This window comes from Pan paniscus, chromosome 9 (genome assembly GCF_029289425.2).
Source record: "Pan paniscus chromosome 9, NHGRI_mPanPan1-v2.0_pri, whole genome shotgun sequence".
NCBI lineage: Eukaryota > Metazoa > Chordata > Mammalia > Primates > Hominidae > Pan > Pan paniscus.
The window spans coordinates 93,599,471-93,623,384 of record NC_073258.2 but is presented as its reverse complement, the minus strand read 5'-3'; the positions used below and the strand labels follow the sequence as shown (position 1 = coordinate 93,623,384).

Genomic DNA, 23,914 nt, shown 5'->3' with positions numbered 1-23,914 from the left:
CCCAGAGGTTGGATTGCTGGTTCATATGGTAGTTCCATTTTTAGTTTTTGAGGAACCTCCATACTATTTTCCATTATGGCTGTCCTAATTTACACTGGGAAAACAGTGTACAAGGGATTCCTTTTTTCCATATCCTCCCAACACTTTACACAAAGCTTTTCTTAACATTAAACCGAAATCTAACTGCCTGTACTTACTATCCTAGAGTGCTTGGAGCTTCCTATAGACTAGTTTTACGTGTTGTAGCTATACAGAAAAAGTCAAATTCCTCTTCCACGTTGCCCCAGCAACCTATTGTTGTGTAACAGAAAATTCTGTGACTTAAAATAACTGGAATCTTTTTATTGTCTTTCATGGTTCTGGGGGTTGAATGGGGGCAGTTCTTATTTGGAGCCTCTCATGCAATTGACGTCATAGGTAGCTGGGGTTGTAGTCATCTGACATATCTGCTGGTTGATGATGGCTATTAGCTGGGACCTCAGCTGGGTTCTAAGAGCAACCGGCCTAAAGGAAAGTGGCAGCCATCAGTTTCTTAAGGCCTTGGCTCAAAAACTGGCACAGCATCACTTGTACCACATTCTACTGACCAAGAGTCTCAGAGTCCAGATTTAGGAGGTGGGGACATAAACCCCACCTCTAGATGGGAGGAGGGTCATATAATTTGGGAGGCTATGTTTTAAAACTGCCATCCTTATAAAAATCCTTAAATATATTTGAGAAATCTCAACCCAGGTTGAAAAACTAATTTGTATAATTATCTCTCAGATGATTTATTATATATAATGAGTCCTTATTTATTATATTGTTTACATCTTTCAAGATGTTTTCCCATATACCAGCTTCCTTCTTAAAATACGATGGCCAGGATAGAGCGATCGCATATTAAACTTACTCAGAACTGTGCAAAGCCCCTCTGTTATCCTACAGACAATCTCACACCTATTTCTTCAGTCGATGACTATGCTTATTTTGGGTAGCAGCCATGTCACACAGCACTGTGATATGAATGAATTAAAGCATTTAGGTCTTTTCCTAGAAAAAGCAATATATAATATAATCACACCTGTAAGTGTGTGGTTTCCTTTTGCGGGTATAAGTGCAGGATTTTATATTTGTCTCTACTAAATTTCATGTTACTGGAAACTTTGGCTCCCTACTCTAGGCTGTTGGGATAATCATAATGATAACAGGTAACATGCATTAAAAGCTTGCTATGCATCAAGTATTCACTGTGAGATGCAGAGCCCTGCACGGTCTCCTTTGTTACAACAATCTCACAAGATAGATACTGTTTTTACACCAATTTAACCAATAAGGAAACTGAATTATGAACTGGTTAAAGGTCACACTATTCTTAAGTGGCAGAGCCTTGTTTTAAACCTGGCAGTTTTGGTTCTAAGCCAGGGATCAGCAAACTATAGCCCAAGGGCAAAATCTGTTTGCTTGTTTTGGTAAATAAAGTTTTATTGGAATGCAGCCATGCTGCAATAACATATTATCTATGGCTGCTTTCCTGCTACAAAGGCATGGTTGAGTAGTTGAGGCTGAGACTGTATGGACCACAAAGTCTGTTAAGTGCCCTTAACAGAATAAGTTTGCTGACCCCTGGTCTAAAACATTATGTGCTGCTGCCTCTTTGGTTATACTGATAGCACTTATTGCACGCCTGCTTTGCTCAATCCTCTGCTTGATCATTTACCTACGATTGTCACTTTTTCACAGGAATCCTGTAGGCATTGCCATTTCTATTCTGCAGCTGGAGACGGTGAGGCTTAGACGTTAAGAATATTCTCAAGGCCATTCAGCCGGAAAGTGACAGAACACGGGTTTGCGCCCAAGTCTGTTTGGCGTGGCAGCACGTGCTCTTTTCCCTACCCTGCGCAGCCCATGTAGAAGCATCTGTTAACCATCTGTTCAAAATTCCCTTCCCACGTGTGCCTTTGGATCAACATTGAGCACTTCGATGTGCTTCTAGAATCAGGCCTCCTTTTCCTCCTTTGATTATAGGGACCATCTTTGACTGGCTCCAGTCTTTTGGCACCTTTCTGTCCTCAATGCTTAAAAACTGCCACTGGGTTGTGGGGTATGGCTGCAACTTCTTTCAGTACTCAAGACTTGAGAACCTTATTTTGTGCAGTTAGATCCTCTCCTACTATCTTGTTACATGGTTACATCATCAGCTCCCTCTCACAAAATTTGTTCTACCTTTCTTTGCACAAAAATTATTCTCCCTGATCATGGAGACGAGAGGGAGGGCCTGGGTGGTCTTGGTTTCTCTCTACGTCTTATTTATCAGGCACTCCATGTTAACCACGTGTAGGCACTCTTCCAAATGCTTAACAAATATTAACTCATGGATCCTTTTATCAGTCTTGGAGTAAGATGTGATTATTATCCCCACACGACAGATTAGAAACAGGGCACAGAAGGGTGAAGCATAGTAGGATCCAACCTGGTTTGGGGTCTGTGCTCCTAACCATCACATTATGCTGCCTTTCATCTAAATGCTTGCCCCACCCCATGGGCATGGCCACCTTTTCTTTCCTCTGAACACAGTTCAAACATGTCCTTTCCCTGGCCTCAGCACCACAGTTTCAGCATGTCCTGTGCAGGGATGGCAATTATACAGCATGTGGGCTTTGGCTGCTCTATCCTGCCAGCTGCACCTGGAGGCCACAGGAAACGTGAACAATTCACTGTTCATTCCAAAGCTGGAACGTGGTCTCAGACTCTTCCGAGATGGAGCTTTCCAGACAGCTGTCACTACCAATCAATCTGCCACTGTCTAGGCGTACTTCTTGTTCTAGGTGAAACAACCCAAATAGCACGTATTTTTACATTTATACTGGAGTTGCCTTTAGTAAATAAAATGTATAGGAGGCCATTGGCTTGAACTGAATGCCTGCACCAGGATCAACAAACCAAACCAAACCAAAATGGAGTCACGCATGCTAACGTTCCATGCTACCAAGCCAGCATTAAGTTGTTTATCTGACCTTCAGAGAAATCAGGAGAGAGAGAGAGAGAGAGAGAGAGAGAGAGAACAGCCAAATCCCCAGACAGGTCAGGTTTAACTGTAACAATAAGAAAGTCCCTTTGCTTTAACCTTTGTAACTTCGAAATGACTGATCTGCTTTCTGTTGTTTCTGCTTTCCTCAGCCATTTTCTGTCTATAAAGCCAAGCTCCTCTGCTCAGCTCATCAGAACATTCATTCTATTTTATGGAATAATATGTTGCCAGATTCTAGAATCACAAAGCCAACTAAAATCTTTAAACTAAATTTGTTGTAATTTTGTCAGTCAACACTGCACACCTTCCCCCTATCCTGACCATCCCCCGACTTCTTCCATAGTACTCTGCACCTTCCTTCACTCCGATTCTCCTGATTGCTGCGAGCTATTTTAGCACTTGATACTCTTCTAAGGTAGAAGACAGAGCTCAAAAGAGATTTATTTCTCCCTCCCCTTCTCATTATCAAAAGTCTCAGGGCCAAGCTGACAGGTTCTGGGCAGGGAAGAAATCTAAAGATGAAGTCTTCTAAACTAAGGCAGAATATCCAACCACACGCAGCAAGAAGGCTTCCAATGTGCTGCCACATCGACCCTCTCAGCTCTCAGGTGAACGAATGTGAACTCATCTACATAGGCTGGTCATCTCTGGCTGGGATTAGCTTTTCCCTTTACCTAAAGATATTATACAAATATTATCATTTTCTGTATGTATCCTAATGGGTAAAATGTTAGGATGCCCTGTGATAAATTACTAATAATATGTTACCCTTCTCTTGGATCTGATTGATTTAAAACAGTATGCCTAGAGAGGTCACTGGACCCTAGGAGCACAGTCTCTATGGGTAGGAATTTAATGTTGTGGCTGTTGAAAATTAATTGTAGTAAAGATGCTTATCTATTTTCACTATTTATTGACAAGACCCTGTAAATCACCAGTTATGTGTGCTTGGCTGTCTCTACTTACTGGTCACCACATAGGTAGAGAAATGTATGAAGGTACCCACTGTTGAGTATTTTCCTACCTCTGTCATAGTCTCATATGTCCCAAAGAACCCCAGGATAAAGGGAAACTGCCTTTCCTTACTTCTGTTATACTCAGGAAAGCATAGAGTCACTAGATGTTAAGAGAACTCAAGAGTAAATGAGAGCTTAGGTATCATTCTCGTTCAATCCATTTGTTTTACAGATGAGGAAACTGAGGTCCAGACAGATGTACTTCTTAGCCTAATATCATCTTATCAGAAATAACCTCAATCTTTCTAAGAGATTAGTTCCAAGCTGGCTTTTGAGCCTCAAACAAGGCTTGCATTCATAAATTGTCATCTATGTGTGTGTGTATGTGTGTGTGTATCTGTGTGTGTGTGTGCCTATTTGTGTATGTGTGTTAACTCGATATTGCAGAAGTTTTAATTTAGGTGTTTTCCAGAATGCTGAGCTCTTAAAAATAATAAAAAAGAGAAGAACTGCATTTAAAGTAGATGTAATGTTTACTCTCCACTTTTTATCTTCAAAATGTTTCACAAACCTTAAATACTTAATCCTTTCAAGATAGTGAAAAGGTTGAAAGAAACTTTATCTCCTCTTTACAGGTGGAGAAATAGAGAAATGACCTTCTCAAAGAATACTCAGGAGCTGTTATAAAGGTTGAGGCTGGAATTCAGACCTTTTTGTCTATGGTCTCAGACTACTGCATTCCTGGGAAGACAAGTGCTTCCTGCCATTTCTGGAAAGAAAAGTATACACAAACAGTAAATTAAAGGGTAGGTCTCAAAGGAACAGCAACTCTTGAAGATAAACTTTCTGAAAGGTGAAGTCATTGAACTAAAATTAACTTGCGCTATCACCCACGGAGAAAAAGCAAAAGAAGGCAGTATTAAACTGTCTGCCCTTAATGTCATTACATGTGGTTTCTCTTATTTGACCTATGATTTGGTATTAAGAAATAAACCAGAGATGGATAGGTGTTCCAGTCACTCCCCAGTCTGCTTTCCTTATTCTGTGATGCTTCAACACATGTCTCTGCTATTTCCAATCTCAGTAAATCAGTTATTTCAGGAGATGTATACTTACTATGTTGAATAAACTTGTGGAATGGTTTATAAGGGAAAGTCTTCATCAGAAATAATATCAGAAATAAGGAAAAGAAAGAATGAGGGTTCAAAGGAAAGAAAGGAAGGAAGGAGAAGAAAGGAGAAAGGAAGAGAATTAAGGAAGAAAGAAAAAGAGAAAAACAGAATTAAAGAGTCATATGGTTTGGCTTTATCCCCACCCAAATCTCACCTTGAATTGTAATAATCCCCACATGTCAAGGGTGGGGCCAGGTGGAGGTAACTGAATCATGGGGGTGGTTTTCCCCATACTGTTCTCCTGGTAGTGAGTAAGTCTTATGGGATCTGACGGTTTTATAAATGGAAGTTCCCCTGCACAAGCCTCTAGCCTGCTGCCATGAAAGACACGGATTTGCTCCTCATTCACCTTCCACCATGATCGTGAGACTGCCCCAACCATATGGAACTGTGAGTCAATTAAACCTCTTTCCTTCATAAATTACCCAGCCTTGAGTATGTCTTTATTAGCAGCATGAAAACAGACTAATACAATAAATTGATGCCAGGTAGTGGGATGCTGCTGTAAGGATACCAAAACATGTGGAAGTGACTTTGGAACTCGGTAACAGGCAAAGGTTGGAACAGTTTGGAGGGCTCAGAAGAAGAGAGAAAAGTGTGGGAAAGTTTGGAACTTCCTAAAGACTTGCTGAATGGGTTTGACCAAAATGCTGATGGCGATATGGACAATAAAGTCCAGGCTGAGGTTGTCTCAGATGGAGATGAGGGACTTTTTGGAAACTGGAGTAGAAGTCACTCTTGCTATGCAAAGAGACTGGTGGCATTTTGTCCCTGCCCTAGATGTCTGTGGAACTTTGAACTTGAGAGAGGTGATTTAGGGCATCTGGAAGAAGAAATTTCTAAGCAGCAAAACATTCCAGAGGAAGCAGAGCATAAATGTTTGGAAACTTTGCAGCCTAACAATGTGATAGAAAAGAAAAACCCAGTTTTTGGGAAGAAATTCAAGCCAGCTGCAGAAATTTGCACAAGTAATGAGGACCCAAATGTTAATCACCAAGACAATGGGAAAACGCCTCTAAGGGCATGTCAGAGGCCTTCAAGGCAGCCCCTTCCATCACAGGCTTCCTGGAGGCCTAGGAGGAAAAAATGGTTTTGTGGGCTGGGCCCAGGGTCCCCCTGCTCTGTGCAGCCTCAGGACATGGTGCCCTGCATCCCAGCTGCTTCAGTGCCAGCCATGGCTAAAAGGGGCCAACATACAGCTCAGGCCATTGCTTCAGAGGGTGCAAGCCTTAAGCCTTGGTAGCTTATATGTGGTGTTGGGCCTGTGGGTGCACAGAAGTCAAGAACTGAGGTTTGGAATCTTCTGCCTAGATTTCAGAGGATGTATGGAAATGCCTGGATGTCCAGGCAGAAGTTTGCTGCAAGGGCAGGGCTCTCATGGAGAACCTCTGCTAGGGCAGTTCAGAAGGAAAATGTGGGGTTGGAGCCCCCACACAGACTACCCACTGGGGCACTGCCTAGTGGAACTGTGAGAAGAGGGCCACTGTCCTCCAAACTCCAGAATGGTAGATCCACCAACAGCTTGCACTGTGCACCTGGAAAACCTGCAGACACAATGTCAGCCCATGAAAGCAGTCAGGAGGGAGGCTGTACCCTGCAAAGCCACAGGAGTGGAGCTACCCAAGGCCATGGGAGCCCACCTCTTGTATCAGCATGACCTGGTTGTGGGGCATGGAGTCAAAGAAGATCATTTTGGAACTTTAAGATTTAATGACTACCCTATTGGATTTTGGACTTGCATGGGGCCTGTAGCCCCTATGTTTTGGCCAATTTCTCCCATTTGGAATGGGTATATTTACCTAATACCTGTACCCCCATTGTATCTGGGAAGTAACTAACTTGCTTTTGATTTTACAGGCTCATAGGTGAAGGGACTTGCCTTGTCTCAGATGAGACTTTGGACTGTGGACTTTTGAGTTAATTCTGAAATGAATTAAGACTTTGGGTGACTGTTGGGAATGCATGACTGGTTTTGAAATGTAAGGACATGAGATTTGGGAGGGGCCAGAAGTGGAATGATATGATTTGGCCGTATCCCCACCCAAATCTCACCTTGAATTGTAATAATCCCCACGTATCAAGGGTGGGACCAGGTGGCGATAAATGAATCATGGGCGCGGTTTCCCATATATTGTTCTCCCAGTAGTGAATAAGTTTCATGGGATCTGATGGTTTTATAAATGAGAGTTCCCCTGCACAAGCCTCTAGCCTGCTGCCATGTAAGACATGGCTTTGCTCCTCATTTGCCTTCCACCATGATTGTGAGACCTCTCCCCAGCCATGTGGAACTTGAGTTAATTAAACCTCTTTCCTTTATAAATTACTGAGCTTCAGTTACGCCTTTATTAGCAGCATGAGAACAGACTAATACAGAGTTTTCTCTGAACTGCCTTTAATAACTTACATTTTGCCTAAAAAGTTGTGCTTTTAGGAAAGAATACAATTTGAAAATGCTCAAACTGAAAATGCTCTGATCCATGGAACCAAGGGAACCTAGGCCTTGGGGCCAGTGAATCACGTTACTCATTTTGGTGAGCTTTCTCTTTGTCCAAAGACATTGCATTATTGGGAAGCACCAGGAGAAAGTCAGCTCATAATCCATCCTTTCCAGGTACCCATGGTCTGTCTTCTGCAGGGCACTGATTCCTACAAGTGTGTGAGCCACTCCAGGGCCTACCACAGGACTACACATAGTTGGTTCTCAACAAATATTTGTTGGTTGAATGCATGCATGCATGAAACTTGCATTTCAGGACAATGAAGGTATCTTTTCTTCCCTGTGTTTAGACCCAACAACTGCTAAATGGCAGCTTTTTCAGAAAGATCCTTGACCAATTCACTTCGGCAGCAGCTGCTGATATTACAGCTTTGTCCAAATCTTTTCTTTGCACTTTAGGAAATAAAGTATTTCCCAGCCTGACATCTCTTAAAGCTTTTTTTTTCTTTTTTTCCCCGCAGAGAGGTATGCATCAGCTACTAATCTCATCACATTTCCATTTCCTTCCAGGCTCATCTGCTCATCATTTTCTATTCATAAAACTTGCTTGATTCTAATCTTCCCTATCAGCAGGAACTAAACACCTCCTCAAAGTTTCTTTAGTACAATGGTGATTACCACCCATGTGCTCACTCCCCCTTTCAAACAGATGAGTCCAATCTACGTGCTCACATGTGGGCCGTTAAGAAACTTCTGCCATGAACCAAGATGTGACATCATATTAGCCGCAGATCTAAATCCCTCTGCACTAGTTCACAACTCCCCTGACATCAAGGCCTTAGTCGATATACTATTCCACATTCCCCTCTCCATGAAACAGAATCCACCAGATATAAATTACAACAGAAAGTATATATTGGTAGCTTCCCTTCTATTTCATAGTGCTGGACTTCATGCTTTAAGTTACTTTTGTCTTGGCAGATTCTCATGCTTTAGCTCCACTGATGATGCTATTTGGATTTAAGCACTAACTCTTCCACCAAGCACCAGATTTTTGGCTTTTCTTTCCACAGTAAAGGCTTAATGCAAAAATAAGGACACGGCTCTAATTACTAGCTGAGCAAACACTGCTTTCTCCTCTCAGCAATTCAACAGGGATTTCTGGGCGATTTAGCAGGTAATTTAACACCTTGCCTACCTAAATATATGAATTTTAAATAGATCAACTTACAGAAATTAGGCTTATGTGTATGTATAATATAGACTAAGGTAGAGATCATGAACTGGTGGCCCAGAAATATGCTTTCTTTTTTTTGGCCCATACAGTGTATTGTAAAAATTTCTGCCAACATTTAAAATGAGAGAGATTTCATATAAAAATTCAAATTCCCAGATTCTCCTAAAAATAAAAAAAATACTGGCCCACCAGTCTCTACTGTGTCCCTAATACTACAACAATGTCAGTTATCATTCATCATCACGGTTGTGCAGAAGATTTTCTTAGAATAGAAAAGTACTTCTCACTACTCATGTTCCTATAAAAAATGGTTATAAAATATAAATGGGGAACACTGCATGTTTAGACAAATGAAGAGAGTATATTTCTTATTGTAAATGAAAAACATTTAATATGTAAATGGTCTGCTACATATATCACCCATTTATTATGTTTGATGGGTTCTGTGGGCATTTGAGTTTGTAACCCTTGATTTGAGGTCTTGATAACAATCTCTCTGCAATGACAGTATGTACACTTTAATGCGTGGTAAAGATAAAACTGTAACTCTTGGAAGAGAACATTCAGAGCAGCAGAGGTGCACATTCATCATTCCTTCTCTAGGTATTATGATTTCAGATAGTATAGTTTTAGAAGAATCAAAAGAAATTAGAATAAAAAATTAAATCATCTTTATCCATATCATAGTTTAGAACAGAAATATGAGTCATCTTGGACAATTCCTTGTTCCTCCCAACATCTCATCAGTCATTGACTAGGGACATAGCTGGCTGTGAATTATATACTGGCAGTCTCTCAGTCGCTTTCTATTGCTTACAACATAATACCTGAAACTGGGCATTTTATAAAGAAAGGAAACTCGTTTCTTACAGTTATAGAGGCTGAGAAGTCCAAGGTTGAGGGATGCATCTGGTAGGAGCCTTCTTCCTGGTGGGGACTCTGGAGAGTTGTGAGGTGGTGCAGGGCATCACATAGGAAGGGGGCTGTATGTACTAACTTGCTAGCTCAGGTCTCTCTTCCTCTTACAAAGCCCCCAGTTCCCTGTTATGATAACCCATTAATCTATTAACCCAATAAATCCATCCATAGCAGAGCCCTCATGATCCAATCATTTCTTCAAGGCCTCGTCACCCAATACTGCCACATTGGGGATTAAACTTCAACATGAGTTTTGAAGGAAGCAAATATTCAAACCATAGCAAGCTGCCCTCCTTAGGACACATGCGGCCCTCTGCCTGGATGCACAGCTTGGCAACAATGAATGTGGGCTGGATTCAGTGCCCTGGGGCCCGTTTGGCCAGGTGTCCCTGCATAGGGCACAACCTATACAATATAACAATGCCCCTAAAGTGCTACTTCTTAAATGTCAGTTAGATTTATTGGCCCCTTCTCTACCCTTGGTGTCAAGCTCTCATTATCTCCTGCCTAAACCATTGCATCTCTCTTCAACTTTGTCTCCCTGACTCCAATATTGCCTCACCCAATGCCATTCTCTAGAAGACCGAAATTCCAAGCACGTCAATCTCCCGCTGAAAGGTCTTTACTGGCTCCTTATTGCTTACAGCAGATTTCATAAATGGTGTCATGGAGAACACCAAGCCCACAAGGTGCTCCCCTTAAAAGAGGGGCAAGGATCCTAGAAGTTTGAAGAATATTATAAACCCCTCTTGGAGCTTTACAATGTACATGATTGGAGTAAAGACCAAGGGAGTCTAAGCAAAAGAAACTGCTTAACCATTTAAACCAGTGTTTCCGAAACATATTTGATGGCAGAATTCTGAGTGCTGTAGGTCTGATATTTCATGGAACATACTTTAAGAAGTGCTTAATTACTGGATTAAGTACATACTCTTCAGTATTAACATACAAGATCCTGTAGTATTGACACCATCTATCCACTGTGCTATTCTTAGCCTCCAGTGTCTATCACCGCTACACCTACAGTTTTTTTTTTTTTTTTTTTTGTCTTCTGTACTTTCTTTTATTAACATCACAGTCTTTGCATCAAGGTACATAGCAATGATAGCAGGTTTCTTTTTAAAGCTTAGTATTAAATATTAAATATCTTTCCCCATTTAAATTTTACATTACTCTGCCAAGAAAAAAAAAAAAATTAAAACTCAAGTTACTTGAAGCCTGGACACACTTCCATGATTAGGCGGGCTAGGTAAAAGTTGGTGGCTTTATTCTTCCTGCTCTATAAGCAGATCCAGGCCCTAGAAAGATGGGACCAGGGTATATAATTGTTTTTGAAAAGTGTGCTACAAAAATGGATGGCCTGTTATAAGCCAGGATACAAAGTTAAGGATGGGGGTAAGGGAGGGACATTTTCTTCCAGAAGAAAAGACAGAATTTCTGAAGAGTCCCAGTCCATAATTTTCCCAAAATGGTTGGAGGAGAGGGTAAAATCTCAACATGAGTTTCAAAGTACTGTCTCTGTGAGGGGCCGGTAGATGCCTTGCTGAGGAGAGGGTGGCTAAGTTTGACCATGCCCCATCCCCAGCTAGGAGAATGGAAATGGAAAGTTTATTGCCCAGTGGGTGTGAAAGTGGGCTGAAGCTTGGTTGGTACTGAATTCTCTAAGAGGTTTCTTCTAGAAACAGACAACTCAGACTCTTCCTCTCACTTCAGCAAAGAAGTTATTTTTAAAAGCACTTGGGAAGTTCCTCCTCCACCCCCCAGGTGGGAAGGCTCAGAGAAGGGTGTCATCAGTACAGCCGCCTTCTAGGCCATAACGGAATTCCTGAAGGTTGGAGACTCCATAGAAGTGGACAAAGGCTGCTGCCACCACCAGGACATGGAAAATCTGATGAGACTGGAACCATATGTCAAATTTTCCAGGAAAGAAGCGCTCAGGAATTCGAGCAGCATAAAGGCCAGCTCCAGTGATGTACATCACAGCCATGAGGAAGAACCAGCCCATCTGGCCCACTGTGGTGGCCTTGACAAAGCCCTCAGCGATAGTAAAGTGCATGGTGGGCACGACGCCACTCAAGCCAAGTCCCAGGAACACGCCTGCTCTTGTCTGCCGGTGCTTAGGAGTGGCAAACCGGTCCCACTGAGCCACAATGATGGCAGAAATGCCCAGGACACAGACGATGGAGAGGTAGATGAGCCGTGGCTGTGGGGAGCAGTAGAAGGAATAATAGAGCCAGGGGACAAAGCTCCCCATAATTAGAAGAGCAATCCCTGAATAGTCCAGTTTGGAAAAAGTCCGAGAGACTTTCTCTGAATGACAATAGACGGTGTGAAAGAGCCAGGAGAAGCTGAGGCAGAGCACTGCACCCAAAAAGAACATCCCAAAAACCACCTTCTCCTGTAGAGGGGCCATGAAGTACATATTTGGTCTGAGCATGGTCAAGATTCCCAAAAAGAGAAACAGCACGAAACCAAGCAGATGGGTCCAGATGTTGCCAGTTTCTGTATGGATGCGGAAGATGCTCTTGAAGCAAGCCCGAAAGGAAGGCATGGGAGGTCTATGACCATGTAGCAGATAGTCGTTGTCCTTTAGCCAGTCAGGGAGCACATCATATGGGATGACCCTCCAACGTCCCTCCCAGACCTTGTACACAAACTCTTCCATCTTCTCCATGGCGTGGTGGGCTTGCAGGGGAAGTGTCAGTACCCGCACCTCCTCCTCTTCTTCCTGGGGCACTGGGCATGTTTGCTCTTCTTCAGCTTTGGGTGGGTTGGCGATTACCCGTTTGCCCTTCTCTTCTAGCAGGGGTCCCAGTTCAGCCAGTTCCACCGTGTCAGCTTCCCTGTTACTGGCAGGAGCCCCATTCCCCTGTGCCACCACAGATCCTTTGTGGGAAGACATCTGGCTGGTACCTCAATACCCTGCAGCTTCAGCTTGGGGAAAGGTTGGGGTCTCTCAGCCCCAGGGGGCAGAGATCTCCCTCTGATGGTAGACAAGCCGGGCGGGCGGGCTCTGCTGGGGGCCGCGGTCCCCCGCACTACATCCCGCGGCGCTGGAGGCGGCCTGCGGCCGAGCGGCCCCGATCTTCAGCGCCCTCCCCGCGCCCACACCTACAGTTTTAATCACACAATCAGATCACTTAATTCAACATAAATTTACAGTGCCTCCAATGTGCAGTGTTTTAGACACTGGGTGTCTTAGTCTGATTTGTGTTGCTATAACAGAATATCTGAGACTGGGAAATGGATAAACAATAGAACTTTATTTGGCTCACAGTTCTGGAGCCTGGGAAGTCCAACATCAAGGTGCCATCATGTGGCCAGGATCTTCTTGCTGCATCATTCCATGGTGGAAGGTGGAAGGGCAAAAGCAAGAGAGGAAGAAGGCATAGCTTATCCTTTTTATCCAGAACCCACTCCTGAGATAAGAGCTTCAATCCATCCACGAAGGCACAGCCCTCTAACCTAATCACCTCTTGTAGGTTCTACCTCTGACATGGTTGCATTGGGGATTGTTTCCAACACATAAACTTTGGGGGACACATCCAAACCACAGCACTAGGTAAACAGTGGTAAAGCAATATGGGCTTCTTTCCCTCAGGGAATTCACAGTCCATTTGTTCTTCCAACATGGAGCATATACTTCCAAGGCCCTTGCTGCTTTGATTGGGGTTCCCACTGCATGGTATCCCCCTTACTCCCTACTCTTGTAGTTCTTATAAAATCCTCTAAGGCCTGCTGTACTGTTTGTCCCTTTATGATGCCTTCTCAGAGACCACATTCAGATAGAATGACTCCTTTGTATGTTTCACTTGACTTTGTTCAGATGCTAACACGTCCCCAATTCCATATCTAATTGTTGCATATCTGTCTTCTTTCATACCCCTGCATTCAGTTAGCTTGTAAGCTCTCTGGGGGATAAGACAATGCCATATCATCCAATTGTACTGGCAGCATCCAGCACATGTCCTGACACATAACGGATGCCGAGCTAATATCAGTTCCTTTTGGTTTTCATAAGAGGCATCAGGAACAAGGCCTTGCATTGGTGAAGAAATTATCCTGTTTTGTTTTCCTACTTCTAATAGCATGTTATTTTAATTTTGAGTTGGATCTTTGATTGTTAATAAATTAGGTAGATATCCTGTTGGTTGGAAACAAACATTATTCATTATCCTATTAACAGAGCTATTAAAAACCCTGTGTACTCTTGTACTCAACACACAACAGGTAGTATTTTTTCTTTACACATAATAAAATTCAAGTCCCTGGGGAAATGGGTCTCAGGATACAGCTACTAAAACAGAAAGATGGTTCATCTTGGATAAAGTATTTTAATTACTTCCACAAGACGAAAGGGAGTACATGTAAATTTTAAATAAAGATCAACTCAGTAGACTTAAATAGATTCAAACAGATAAATTCAAGGTGAATACTGTTATTAATAACTAATATTTAGGAAGTATTTTTCATGTATGTATATTCAGCACATTTATTATACATATATTTATAGTCACCAGTTCTTGCTTTCCAGGAGAATGTGAGACACACATGTTTAGTCCCAGGTCTAAATGAAGTTCCTCTTCTGTGTTCCTTCAGAATTTATGCTCATTTCCATCAAATCACTTATGCACCTGTATTATAACCACTTTGTCTGTCTCTCCCAAAAGTATGTATATGGCCAGGTGTGGTAGTTCATGCCTATGTGGTAGTTCAACACCAGCAATTTGTGAGGTGGTGGTGGGAGGATTGCCTGAACCCAGGAGTTCAAGATCAGCTTGGGGAACATGGTGAGACTTTGTCTCCACGAAAATTAAAAAATTAACCGGATGTGGTGGTGTGCACCTTTGGTCCCAGTTACTGGGGAGGCTAAGGTGGAAGGATTGCTTGAGCACAAAAAGTGCAGGCTGCAGTGAGCTATGATATGTGCCACTGCACTCCAGCCTGGGTGACAGAGTGAGACTCTGTCTCAAAAAAATATATATATCTCTCTCTGAGTTCTCTGAGGGCAGACGTTGTGTCTTTCATTTTTCTATTCCTAGTGCCTAGGGCAGGATAAGTAAAGGAAATGTATGGAAGAGGTAAATTGCCAAAGACAGAAAAACTCAGACATGAAAAATATTAGCAGAGAAATAACTCAATGTATCCAGAAAATGAAACCAATCACAAATATAAAATATAAAACTGACCAATCAAATGAAAAGTCTGGAAATGTTACTACTGTAGTAAAGAGTGTTTAAATATAATCACATGAGTGTTCTAATATCTCTTTCATTATAAATTCTTGAGAATTTGAAATGCTTTTTAAGTACTTACATGATTTTAAAAATCCTCTTTCCCTGAGATAAGGGGAAAAAACAATTATCTTTTGACCATGAAATCACATGGATTCAGAAATCCAATAATTTAAGAGAATGAATAATACTCTCCTAAAAGAATTTTTTTTAAAGCCTAAAACTTCCACTCCACTCCCAGTTAACATTCATCTGCTTAAGTTCCATTTAAAGACTCCAGTGATTCTTCACTTTTGCTTTTCAACAGGGGAGGCAGACAGCTAAGGAAGAATGTTCTCGTCATTCCGCCTCAGGCAGCCCCTATCATGAAGTCTAAGTAATGTGAAAACAGTGGCTGGTGAACTTTCTGCAGATGTCAAAAGCCAAATAGATTAAATGTGTTAAATAATGAAAGATAAAGGAGAGTCACACTGCCTCTGGAGTCAATTAAAAATGTGTAACTCAGTTGTGTATCTGTAAATTCTAGAAATAGTCTTTTTGCCCAGCCAAAAACATTGAAAAAGCATTTCAAAAGAAAGACTTCCAATAAGTACTCAGTTGTTTTGCTGAGTGAAAGTAGAATACAAGTAGTTTTTACAGATGATGATTTACAATCTTGGACATTACTCTCAGAGTGTTATTATCATGATCAAAGTTAACTCCCTACTAGAAGCTAAATTAATTCAGGCCGGAGTCATACTCGTGCTTAATGGATATATTCTCACTGTTCATTTAGTGAAGCAGGGCATGACATTGCCCAGATAGTTGTACTTTCTCCCAGAACGTTCTCAGAAGATCAGGCCCACAAGTACCTATGTGTGAAAGGTCCTGGGATTTCTGGTGGACAGAACTGGAGAAAAGTGAGCAATGAATAATGAATGTCTCTTCATAAGAGCTTTATTTAGTGGGGAGCCAAAGCTGTTTCTATTTTATGGCAAAAGCATTTTGGGAGAAATATTCCCAAACCACGTTTCAGAGTATGTGACAGGCAGCAGAGATTGCCAAGCATGTAGAGAGTTTAACAGCACAGTGCACACTCACGGAAGGTTATTTGCTCCAACTGTCCCTCATTCTATGCTTAAACATGTAACTTTGTGAATAAGCATCTTTCTTTTCCTTCTGGCTTTGTGAAAAGAGTATGTCAGGGATTCTAATATCCAGCCAAACTAGGAAGAAATAATTCACCAAAATATGTAGAGAATGTTCTGCGAAGTCTTGTCATATAACAGTAAGAGGAATCAGTTTAGGAAACTTCCAAACTGATTAGAATTTTGCTACATTAAAAATTCCATCAGAAAGCTTACAATAAAAATGATACTTGAATAGGCTTTAAGGCAATAGGAATGTCTATTGATCATAAAGAGTTATCTGTTTGCATGCTTCAGTGGATAGGACCATTACCATAACATGCAGGCTCACAGTCTTTCCTGGAAATCTCCAGAAATTACAAAAAACAAAAAGATTGCATGAGGTATCAGGTCATTACATCACCAGCAGCTGAAGGCTACTTGGCAAAGATGTATGGCTGTTGTCCAAGTTCTGGTCCCTTTGGTTTTGAAATCAGATAATCAGAGTCCTAAGACATATCACTGCAATCCAGGAAAGGTTTAGGGTAAGATCCATCTGTCCTTTTAAGTAGCTTTGCCTTAGACAGACTTAGGATCCCTAGGTTGGCCCAAGTCTCAGTGCTCTATCTTGGTGCTTTTGAGTTTGTGGGTCAGCTGCCAGGGTAATTTATTATTGAAAGCTATAGTGTGACAGGGACTCATCATGTTCTGAGTCTTCAGTAGCAACAATAGTATTGAGGCCCCTTCATTCATACTACTTCCAAGCACTTTAATATCTGTGATCACATTTGATTTTCCCCACGACTTGACTAGGAAAGTTGGTGAAGAAATATTAACCCCACTTGATAATGGATGAAGAATCCAGCAAGATCCAAAGCTTTGCCCAGAGTCACTCAGCTTATAGGTGACAGCATAGCCATACAAGACTCAGCATGTTGTGAAATCCAGGTGGATAACACAACAAAATGTACATACTCTTCCAGGAAAAATTAACTAAACATATTTGTTGCATAAGTGGGGAAGTAGCATGTCTTCATCAAAGAATTGTATTGTTTATATCAGAGTACTTTGAATTCACTATTCCTGATCTGTACTATGTATTATGAGTTCAGTAATTACTCCTTGAGGACCTGCAATGTAAAAGCACTGTGGGAGAGAGATGATGATGAACAAAAACATGGTCCTTGCCCCACAGGAGCTTCCCATCTGGAGGAGATGACAGCCATGATTACAAATCACAAAGGGATGCGGAAGCGAGACAAAGCTCTGTACGTAGGCTGTGAGCAAAAGTAGTCAGGCTAAAAATTCCCAGTGGGATCATCAATGTTTTGGTACCATTTTAAATGTTACTCTAGTATCTTGGGGAACCTGGTGTTTTAAATAAATGCCCTTTACTTTTGGGGAATTAAATGTCCCTGCAGTAAAAATCTATATTATTGAGTTCTCTTATAAGGTGATTACGGAATTCTTCCTCATAAAATGGGATGTTTAAAATCTATCTGGAGTGATGATGTATTTGTATTATTTCAGAGGGCTTCCTAGAGGATTCCTCAATGTCCTGCTTAACCTTAAGACCTTTAATTCTCATGAAATGCTATAGAAGAAAAGATCACAGGTTTTACACAACCTTTTGAAATGTAAGAAGTAAAGGTTTATAGGAAAGTTTATTTGCCCCAGTTCTCCCTACCACTCTGATGCCCTGTCTCAATGAGAACAATGAAAAATCGGTAGCTGTATTTGTTTCTGGTATCTTTTTTGAAGCAATCGGGGGGCAGATTCTGTGAGGCCTGATTCCAAGGATGGCAGGGAGGAGGAATGAGGTTTCTTGATAACACTGTTACACAACTGAACAATTCTTGACACTGTATGGCTCCTGGGATCCATTATGTGAGTAATACATTTTCTGAACTAAAACAAAGTTCGTTCTTCCCAAATTACAGTAATTAATTCCACTGAATTAAAAAAAAATCTAACTGAAATACATGGAAAATTCTGACTGCTTATTTTTAGTAATTCTATGTAAAAATTAAACAAGGTTGATTCTTATCTAATGACTATGTCATCAATTTTTGTAATCCTCATGACTTTATTGTGTGTTTCTTTATGAATAAACATTCTCTCTCTCACACACACAGACACACACACATACGTACACAGTGATGTATATATACACACACCATTTGACTATGGTTTAGGAAGATGCTTTGGGTGAGGTTTTTAATCTGTCTTTGAATTGCTGTAAATAGGGATTAGGATCCAATTACTTCATCTGACACCACCACTTTATAATAGAAGAAAATTCTCTTTGCTATTCCTTAGATTTTAAGTACCATGGCTACCCACAGAGTCCCTGATCATAAGGAAAGGACCTCCGATGAATGGAAATCAGAGACAAAAATCAAGGGCTGGTATATCCTCTGTTACACAGTGTAATCAGCAGACTAGGCAGATTACTTGAAATTTCAATTTCTTTCCCCTCTGCTGAGAGTACACTTCATTTTCTGCTTTTCCAAACATTTTGAATTGTGACTGAGGATTCTGTGAGATATTACTGTTTCAGTCTTCTGAAAGTTGCAATTAAATACATTCTAAATAGATGTCACCTTGCCACCTTTTTGGAAAGGTATAAGAGAAAAAATATTAGCCATCACAGGAAAATAATTCATAGTTAAGGCTCTTTCTTCTCCCTTAACCATGTTCCGTTGTGTCTTCTTGGCAACAAATGTCTGTAATCAGACTCTGGTTCCAGCTTTCTAAAGACATCAGTGAGATGGGCTGGAGTGGGAGGATCATATCTCTTTTTACAGACATAAAAGGAAAAAAATAAAAGACCACCTTAGAAGTGACTGAATTTGCACCTGAGAGATCTTTTAAATAAACGAATCAAATTCTCACTTTATTGCCCAGATACTAGGAATCTTTCCTTTTCAAAAGAGTATAGGTGTTGCTATATTTATGACTTTCTTCCTAAAAATGAAATTTCTACAGTATCAGTAGCTAAATGAAGCCTGAGAACTTTCTGGAGAAATTGAAAGGACAATGCTAATGGCCTGGGGTTCACAGAGAAGGTATAGATCCCTTACAACTAATTTATTTTCCTAGCAGTCTTGTGTGGGTCTGATCAGACACCTCAAGGGTCAATTGCCATTACTTATTTTTCGTTACTTAACAATTCTGTCCCCAAATGCCATTCTTCTACTCAATTTCACTCTTTTGCAGTGTAATTGGGTCCTACTGAATCAGTGGGAATCATCTTCATGATTACCTGAACATGGTTCGTGGTCTGAGGTGAGGAATTATGGCTTGCTCTGAACAGGTGCACATTTGGGCTTGGTGAGCATCTTGGAAGGCTGGGGTCAGGAATGTCATTATCCTTATCATTTCCCAAAACTGGTAGGCTGTGGCTTACCTGAACTTGAACCCTCTGCTGGTGACTCTCAAATGGCAGCTCCAGATATAAAATGTCTGGGTCAGCACAACAGTTTGGTTGCCAATAATGAGACTTCTCTATGATCTGAAAGAGTAACTCAGCTCCCAACTAGGAACTGTGCAGAAGCTCAAGAAGGATCAGACAGTGCCTTCAAAGAGCCATCTTCACAACAGTAGAGAGTAAGAGAAAAACATTGCTTCTGGATCAGACAGGTTTGCCATAAGAATGCTGGTTTTTCCACTGCTTCTGAGCTGTACAACCTTGAGCAAATATAAATTATGTCTCAATATCCATATTTGTTACATGGGAATAGCAATATCTACCTCACAGAGATGTTACTAGAATTAAATGAAATAACATGTTAATTATTCAACAAACATATATAGAGAACCCATTACTTTCAGATACTAGGTTAAGCACTAGAGGTTAAGCACTGGATATACAAACATAAATAACCCTCCACCTATGTCTTCTAAGGGCTGAATCTAGTATGTAATAGTCCAACACAGTGTTTTACGTTTAGCCAGGTTTTAAACACAGGTTTATGGTTTTACTAAATCATTGTAAATTAATTTTTCTTTAAAATTGTTAACATGTTCATGCAAATAGAGCACTAACTGCTGTCATTAATTTCTATCTATCTATCTATCTATCTATCTATCTATCTATCTATCTATGCTCATCCATCCATCCTTCTAGTCATTCACTTGTGAATAGTTTGTGTCCATCAGCTTAACACATTTACAGCTGGAATGAAAAAATAATTTAGTATTCAGTAGACCTCTGGAATGAGTAAAGATTTGAGAGCAAAAGCTATATAAGTAATGATTTTTATGACACTAGCCTCATGGAATGGTCTTAATGCAAATGACATTGTCCGAAGACAGTGAGAGCCTCTTCCAGGAAAGACCCTTATGTGAACTGCCATGATTATTCTCTGAAAACTCCAATTCAGCATTGCAATCATGAAAATGGCTATGATTAGCCCCCTAGTGACCTGAGAGTGTTAATGCTACTTCCCAAAGTGTCAAGCAAACAATCAAGAAGAGCATTGGTGCTGGAAAGATCAGGCTTGTCATTCAGCACAAGGTGGTTTCAGATATGCATGCCCTAAGTCAGACACGACATGCTCAAACTTCACTGGGAGTTCCTGCAGGGAGGTGTTCTAGAATCCTCTTTGCCTGTTTATTATCACATTTAATTAGCCACCAAGTTCTATTAATTCTACCACCTAGAACTATCTAAAATCTATCCTCTCTTCTCCATCCCCTACCTTAGTTCAGATCCCCATTCATTCTTATCTAGACCTGGGCTATAGCCTCCTGACTGGTCTCCTTTTATCCGATCTTCCTCTATCCACAAGCCATGCTCCTTTATGCAGGCTCAGGGATCATTTTGTAAAGCAAATATGATAATTTGTTTACCAATATTTTCAGTATACTCTCCCAACAAACATACACGCTGTGCCTACTCTTCCTGTCTGTCTGGTTTTGTTACACACACCTTGTTCCTTCTCTCTGGAATATATACATTGTTCCTTTTTCTCCCTGACTACCTGGCAAATGTCTACTTTTCTTTTTCTTCATTTTTGAGTACTTATAGTGTTCCAAGCAAATAAGAGCATTGCTTTTTTAAAACAAATTAATTGACTTTATTTTCTAGTGCATTATTATTACGATAACCAACCGACATTATCTCATTTAACTTCCAGAGTAAATGTTACTTAGACTTTAGGGTTCAGTTAAAATGCCATTATACTGCGATTTTAAAAAATCCTACTGCCCTGGACATGGTCAGCCTCTGCTTCTTCTAGTGCTTAACAGCCTTTGGAACAGACATCTATGTAATCCCTTCTCTACACATCTTGTGCTTGTTTGCTGGACTTGGAACAAAAAGAACTTGCTGTATCCTTAGTGTCTGAGCCAGTGCTGGATACATATTAGGTTCTCAAACATGTGGTATCGCACTGACACAGGTGACATAAACTGAACCACAGCTTGCTTCTCTCTCCCTTCCAGAGACAATCCTTTTTCCAGAAGAAGCAGGTAGACCTCCATACTCAGGGTTTGGTTATTAAGAATTCTTACCACAATTAAACCAGTAATGTACTCCTCTGAATTAAAACATCAGATACTCAGAGAGGACTTTGGAGGCTGGAAAACTTCCTATAACTTCCAAAGGTGCCAATTTATCATAACAGAGTTACTGGGGACCCAGAGCTTCCTGGCATATTAGGTAGTAGCACATATTAAACAGATGCTTTGCAGCAAAGGAAAGTGTACTTAAAAGCACTGCTCTGTTAATGGAATATCAGACTAAAGCTCCTAATTAATATTAGAAAACCTTTCAAAAATGGAAATAAAGAATATCAAGAAGTATTTATATACCCCTAAACAATCATCTCTATTGTGAGGATTCCCAAATCTGTACCTACATCTTCAGTTTCCTGCACAAGATTTCATCCCATATATCTAAGGTTTCAATAGGAAGTTTCACTTTTTTGCCCCCCTTGCATCTAAAACATAACGTGCCAAACTCAACTCATATCTTCTCTCTCAAGTCACATCGGCCTTTCAACCTAGGGACCACCATGCTTTCATTTACTTAAGCTTATAGAGCTGTGGGCTCTACCCTCTCTGTCTCATACTGATGATGCTTCTCAGAAGACTGCTGTCCAACTCTGCATGTACGCTTCAATTGCTCTACCCTAGACCTGGACCCTATAATTTGATAACTAAGTCACAATCTCATATCTGGTATTCAAGCCTCAAGTCTTTTCCTCATCTAGGACATTGTACACGTGGTGCTAAAACAATCAATCATTTTGTAGACAAGAGACCACCAAGACACCAAATTCTATCACAGTCTTGCCTCATATTACCTATTCAAATTGATTTCCTAAACTTTCATGTACAAGGCTTCAGCTAGTAACATCAGAATGTGCCCAGTTCACTTGAGTCTTCCCCCAAACCTTCCAGAATGTAGACTTGTTTTACTCATGTATTAAGTGGTTACTGAGTCTGTTTCTTCCAGAGTGGCTCCCAGTTGGATCCACACTGTCTAACAAGGCACACGTAGCCTGCTGACATCCAGCCTTGTGCCTCAGTCTTTGCTACCCTTGTGTAACCACTGTCCCTGTCTCCCCTACTCCACATCTTCCCTCCTCTCTAGGCTCCAGTCAGCTACCTGCCCCTCAGCAAGCCTGCTGTTCTTACTTCTGGAACATCCTGTGCGGTGAAGTTTCTTCCTGGGTCTAACTTCCAGTGTTTTTTAACATCAAACTCAGTGGTTATCCCACAGGGAAGCGGTCCTTCATCACCTTTCCACCATCCAAGTGAAGCACACCTGCTCTGTGATCTCTCCCAAAGCACTTATCAAACTGTCCCTTGGAAGACAGGTGGAGGGTCATTTGTTTTTGTATCCCCAGTGCTTAACCTCTAGTGCTTAACCTAGTATCTGGAAAGTAATGGGTTCTCTATAAATGTTTATTGAATAATTAACATGTTATTTCTTTTAATTCTAGTAAAATCTCTGTGAGGTAGATATTGCTATTCCCATTTAACAAATATGGACATTGAGACATAATCTAAATTTGCCCAAGGTCGTATAGCTCAGAAACAATGGAGAAACCAGGATTCTCATGGCAAACCCATCTGATCTAGAAGCAATGTTTTTCTCTGATTCTCTACTGTCGGATGATGGCTTGCTGTGAAGAGGTTTATCATTAATTTTTTCAAATATTAAACCATAAATGCATTGAGGGTATAAGCAATATCTTATTCATTTTTGTGTCCTTAGCCACAGAGCAGGCACTGAAAATATGCTTACAGGATTAATGAGTAGGTGAGTGAGTGAGTAGTGGATGAAAAAAATGCCTGTTCAAACCTCATCCCACTTCCAGGAGCATTGATTGTTATATCGCTTCTATAAGCTTCTCCTCTATGTCTCAAATTTTATTTTGATCTTTCTATAAATAGATTCTAATAGCATTCAGTCACTCTCTGTATTATAATTAAATTGTACATTGTCTTTACTCATCTTTGCTTCCTCACCCCTTAAACATTTCTGACAATGCTAGCAGTACCTAGCGTAAGAAACAATTAGTAAATTGATGTGAGTAAATTAGTAAATTTAATGAATAAAAAAATATCCCCCGAGGGCAAAAATAAAACCAGTGGAAAAAGTAAAACAGAAGTTAGAATACAGAGTAAATCTGAAGAAGGTGACAGGAGACTATAGGCAATTGGAATTCATGATCTATAACTGAACATGAAACTCTGAACAATTAAAATCATTCATTCAACAAACATTAATTAAGCAATTTTTATGTGTTGCCATTATGTTAGGTACTAGCATTATGACACAATATAATTTACTGAGGAGACTAAAGCACCTCCCTTAAATTATCAAAAAA

At 40.7% G+C, this 23,914-nt stretch overlaps 2 protein-coding genes across 4 annotated transcripts in view; both read right to left on the bottom strand.

Annotated features, from left to right (window-relative positions):
• Positions 1-23,914, bottom strand: part of FAT3 (FAT atypical cadherin 3) — a 679,183-nt gene that overhangs the window by 142,747 nt on the left and 512,522 nt on the right. The gene's annotated exons all lie outside the window — the stretch shown is intronic.
• On the bottom strand, positions 11,435-14,603 carry LOC100972242 (adiponectin receptor protein 1). Its single transcript, XM_034933539.3, has one exon. It carries the CDS (start codon positions 12,630-12,632, stop codon positions 11,505-11,507), a length of 1,128 nt encoding a protein of 375 aa, XP_034789430.2. The 5' UTR covers positions 12,633-14,603; the 3' UTR covers positions 11,435-11,504.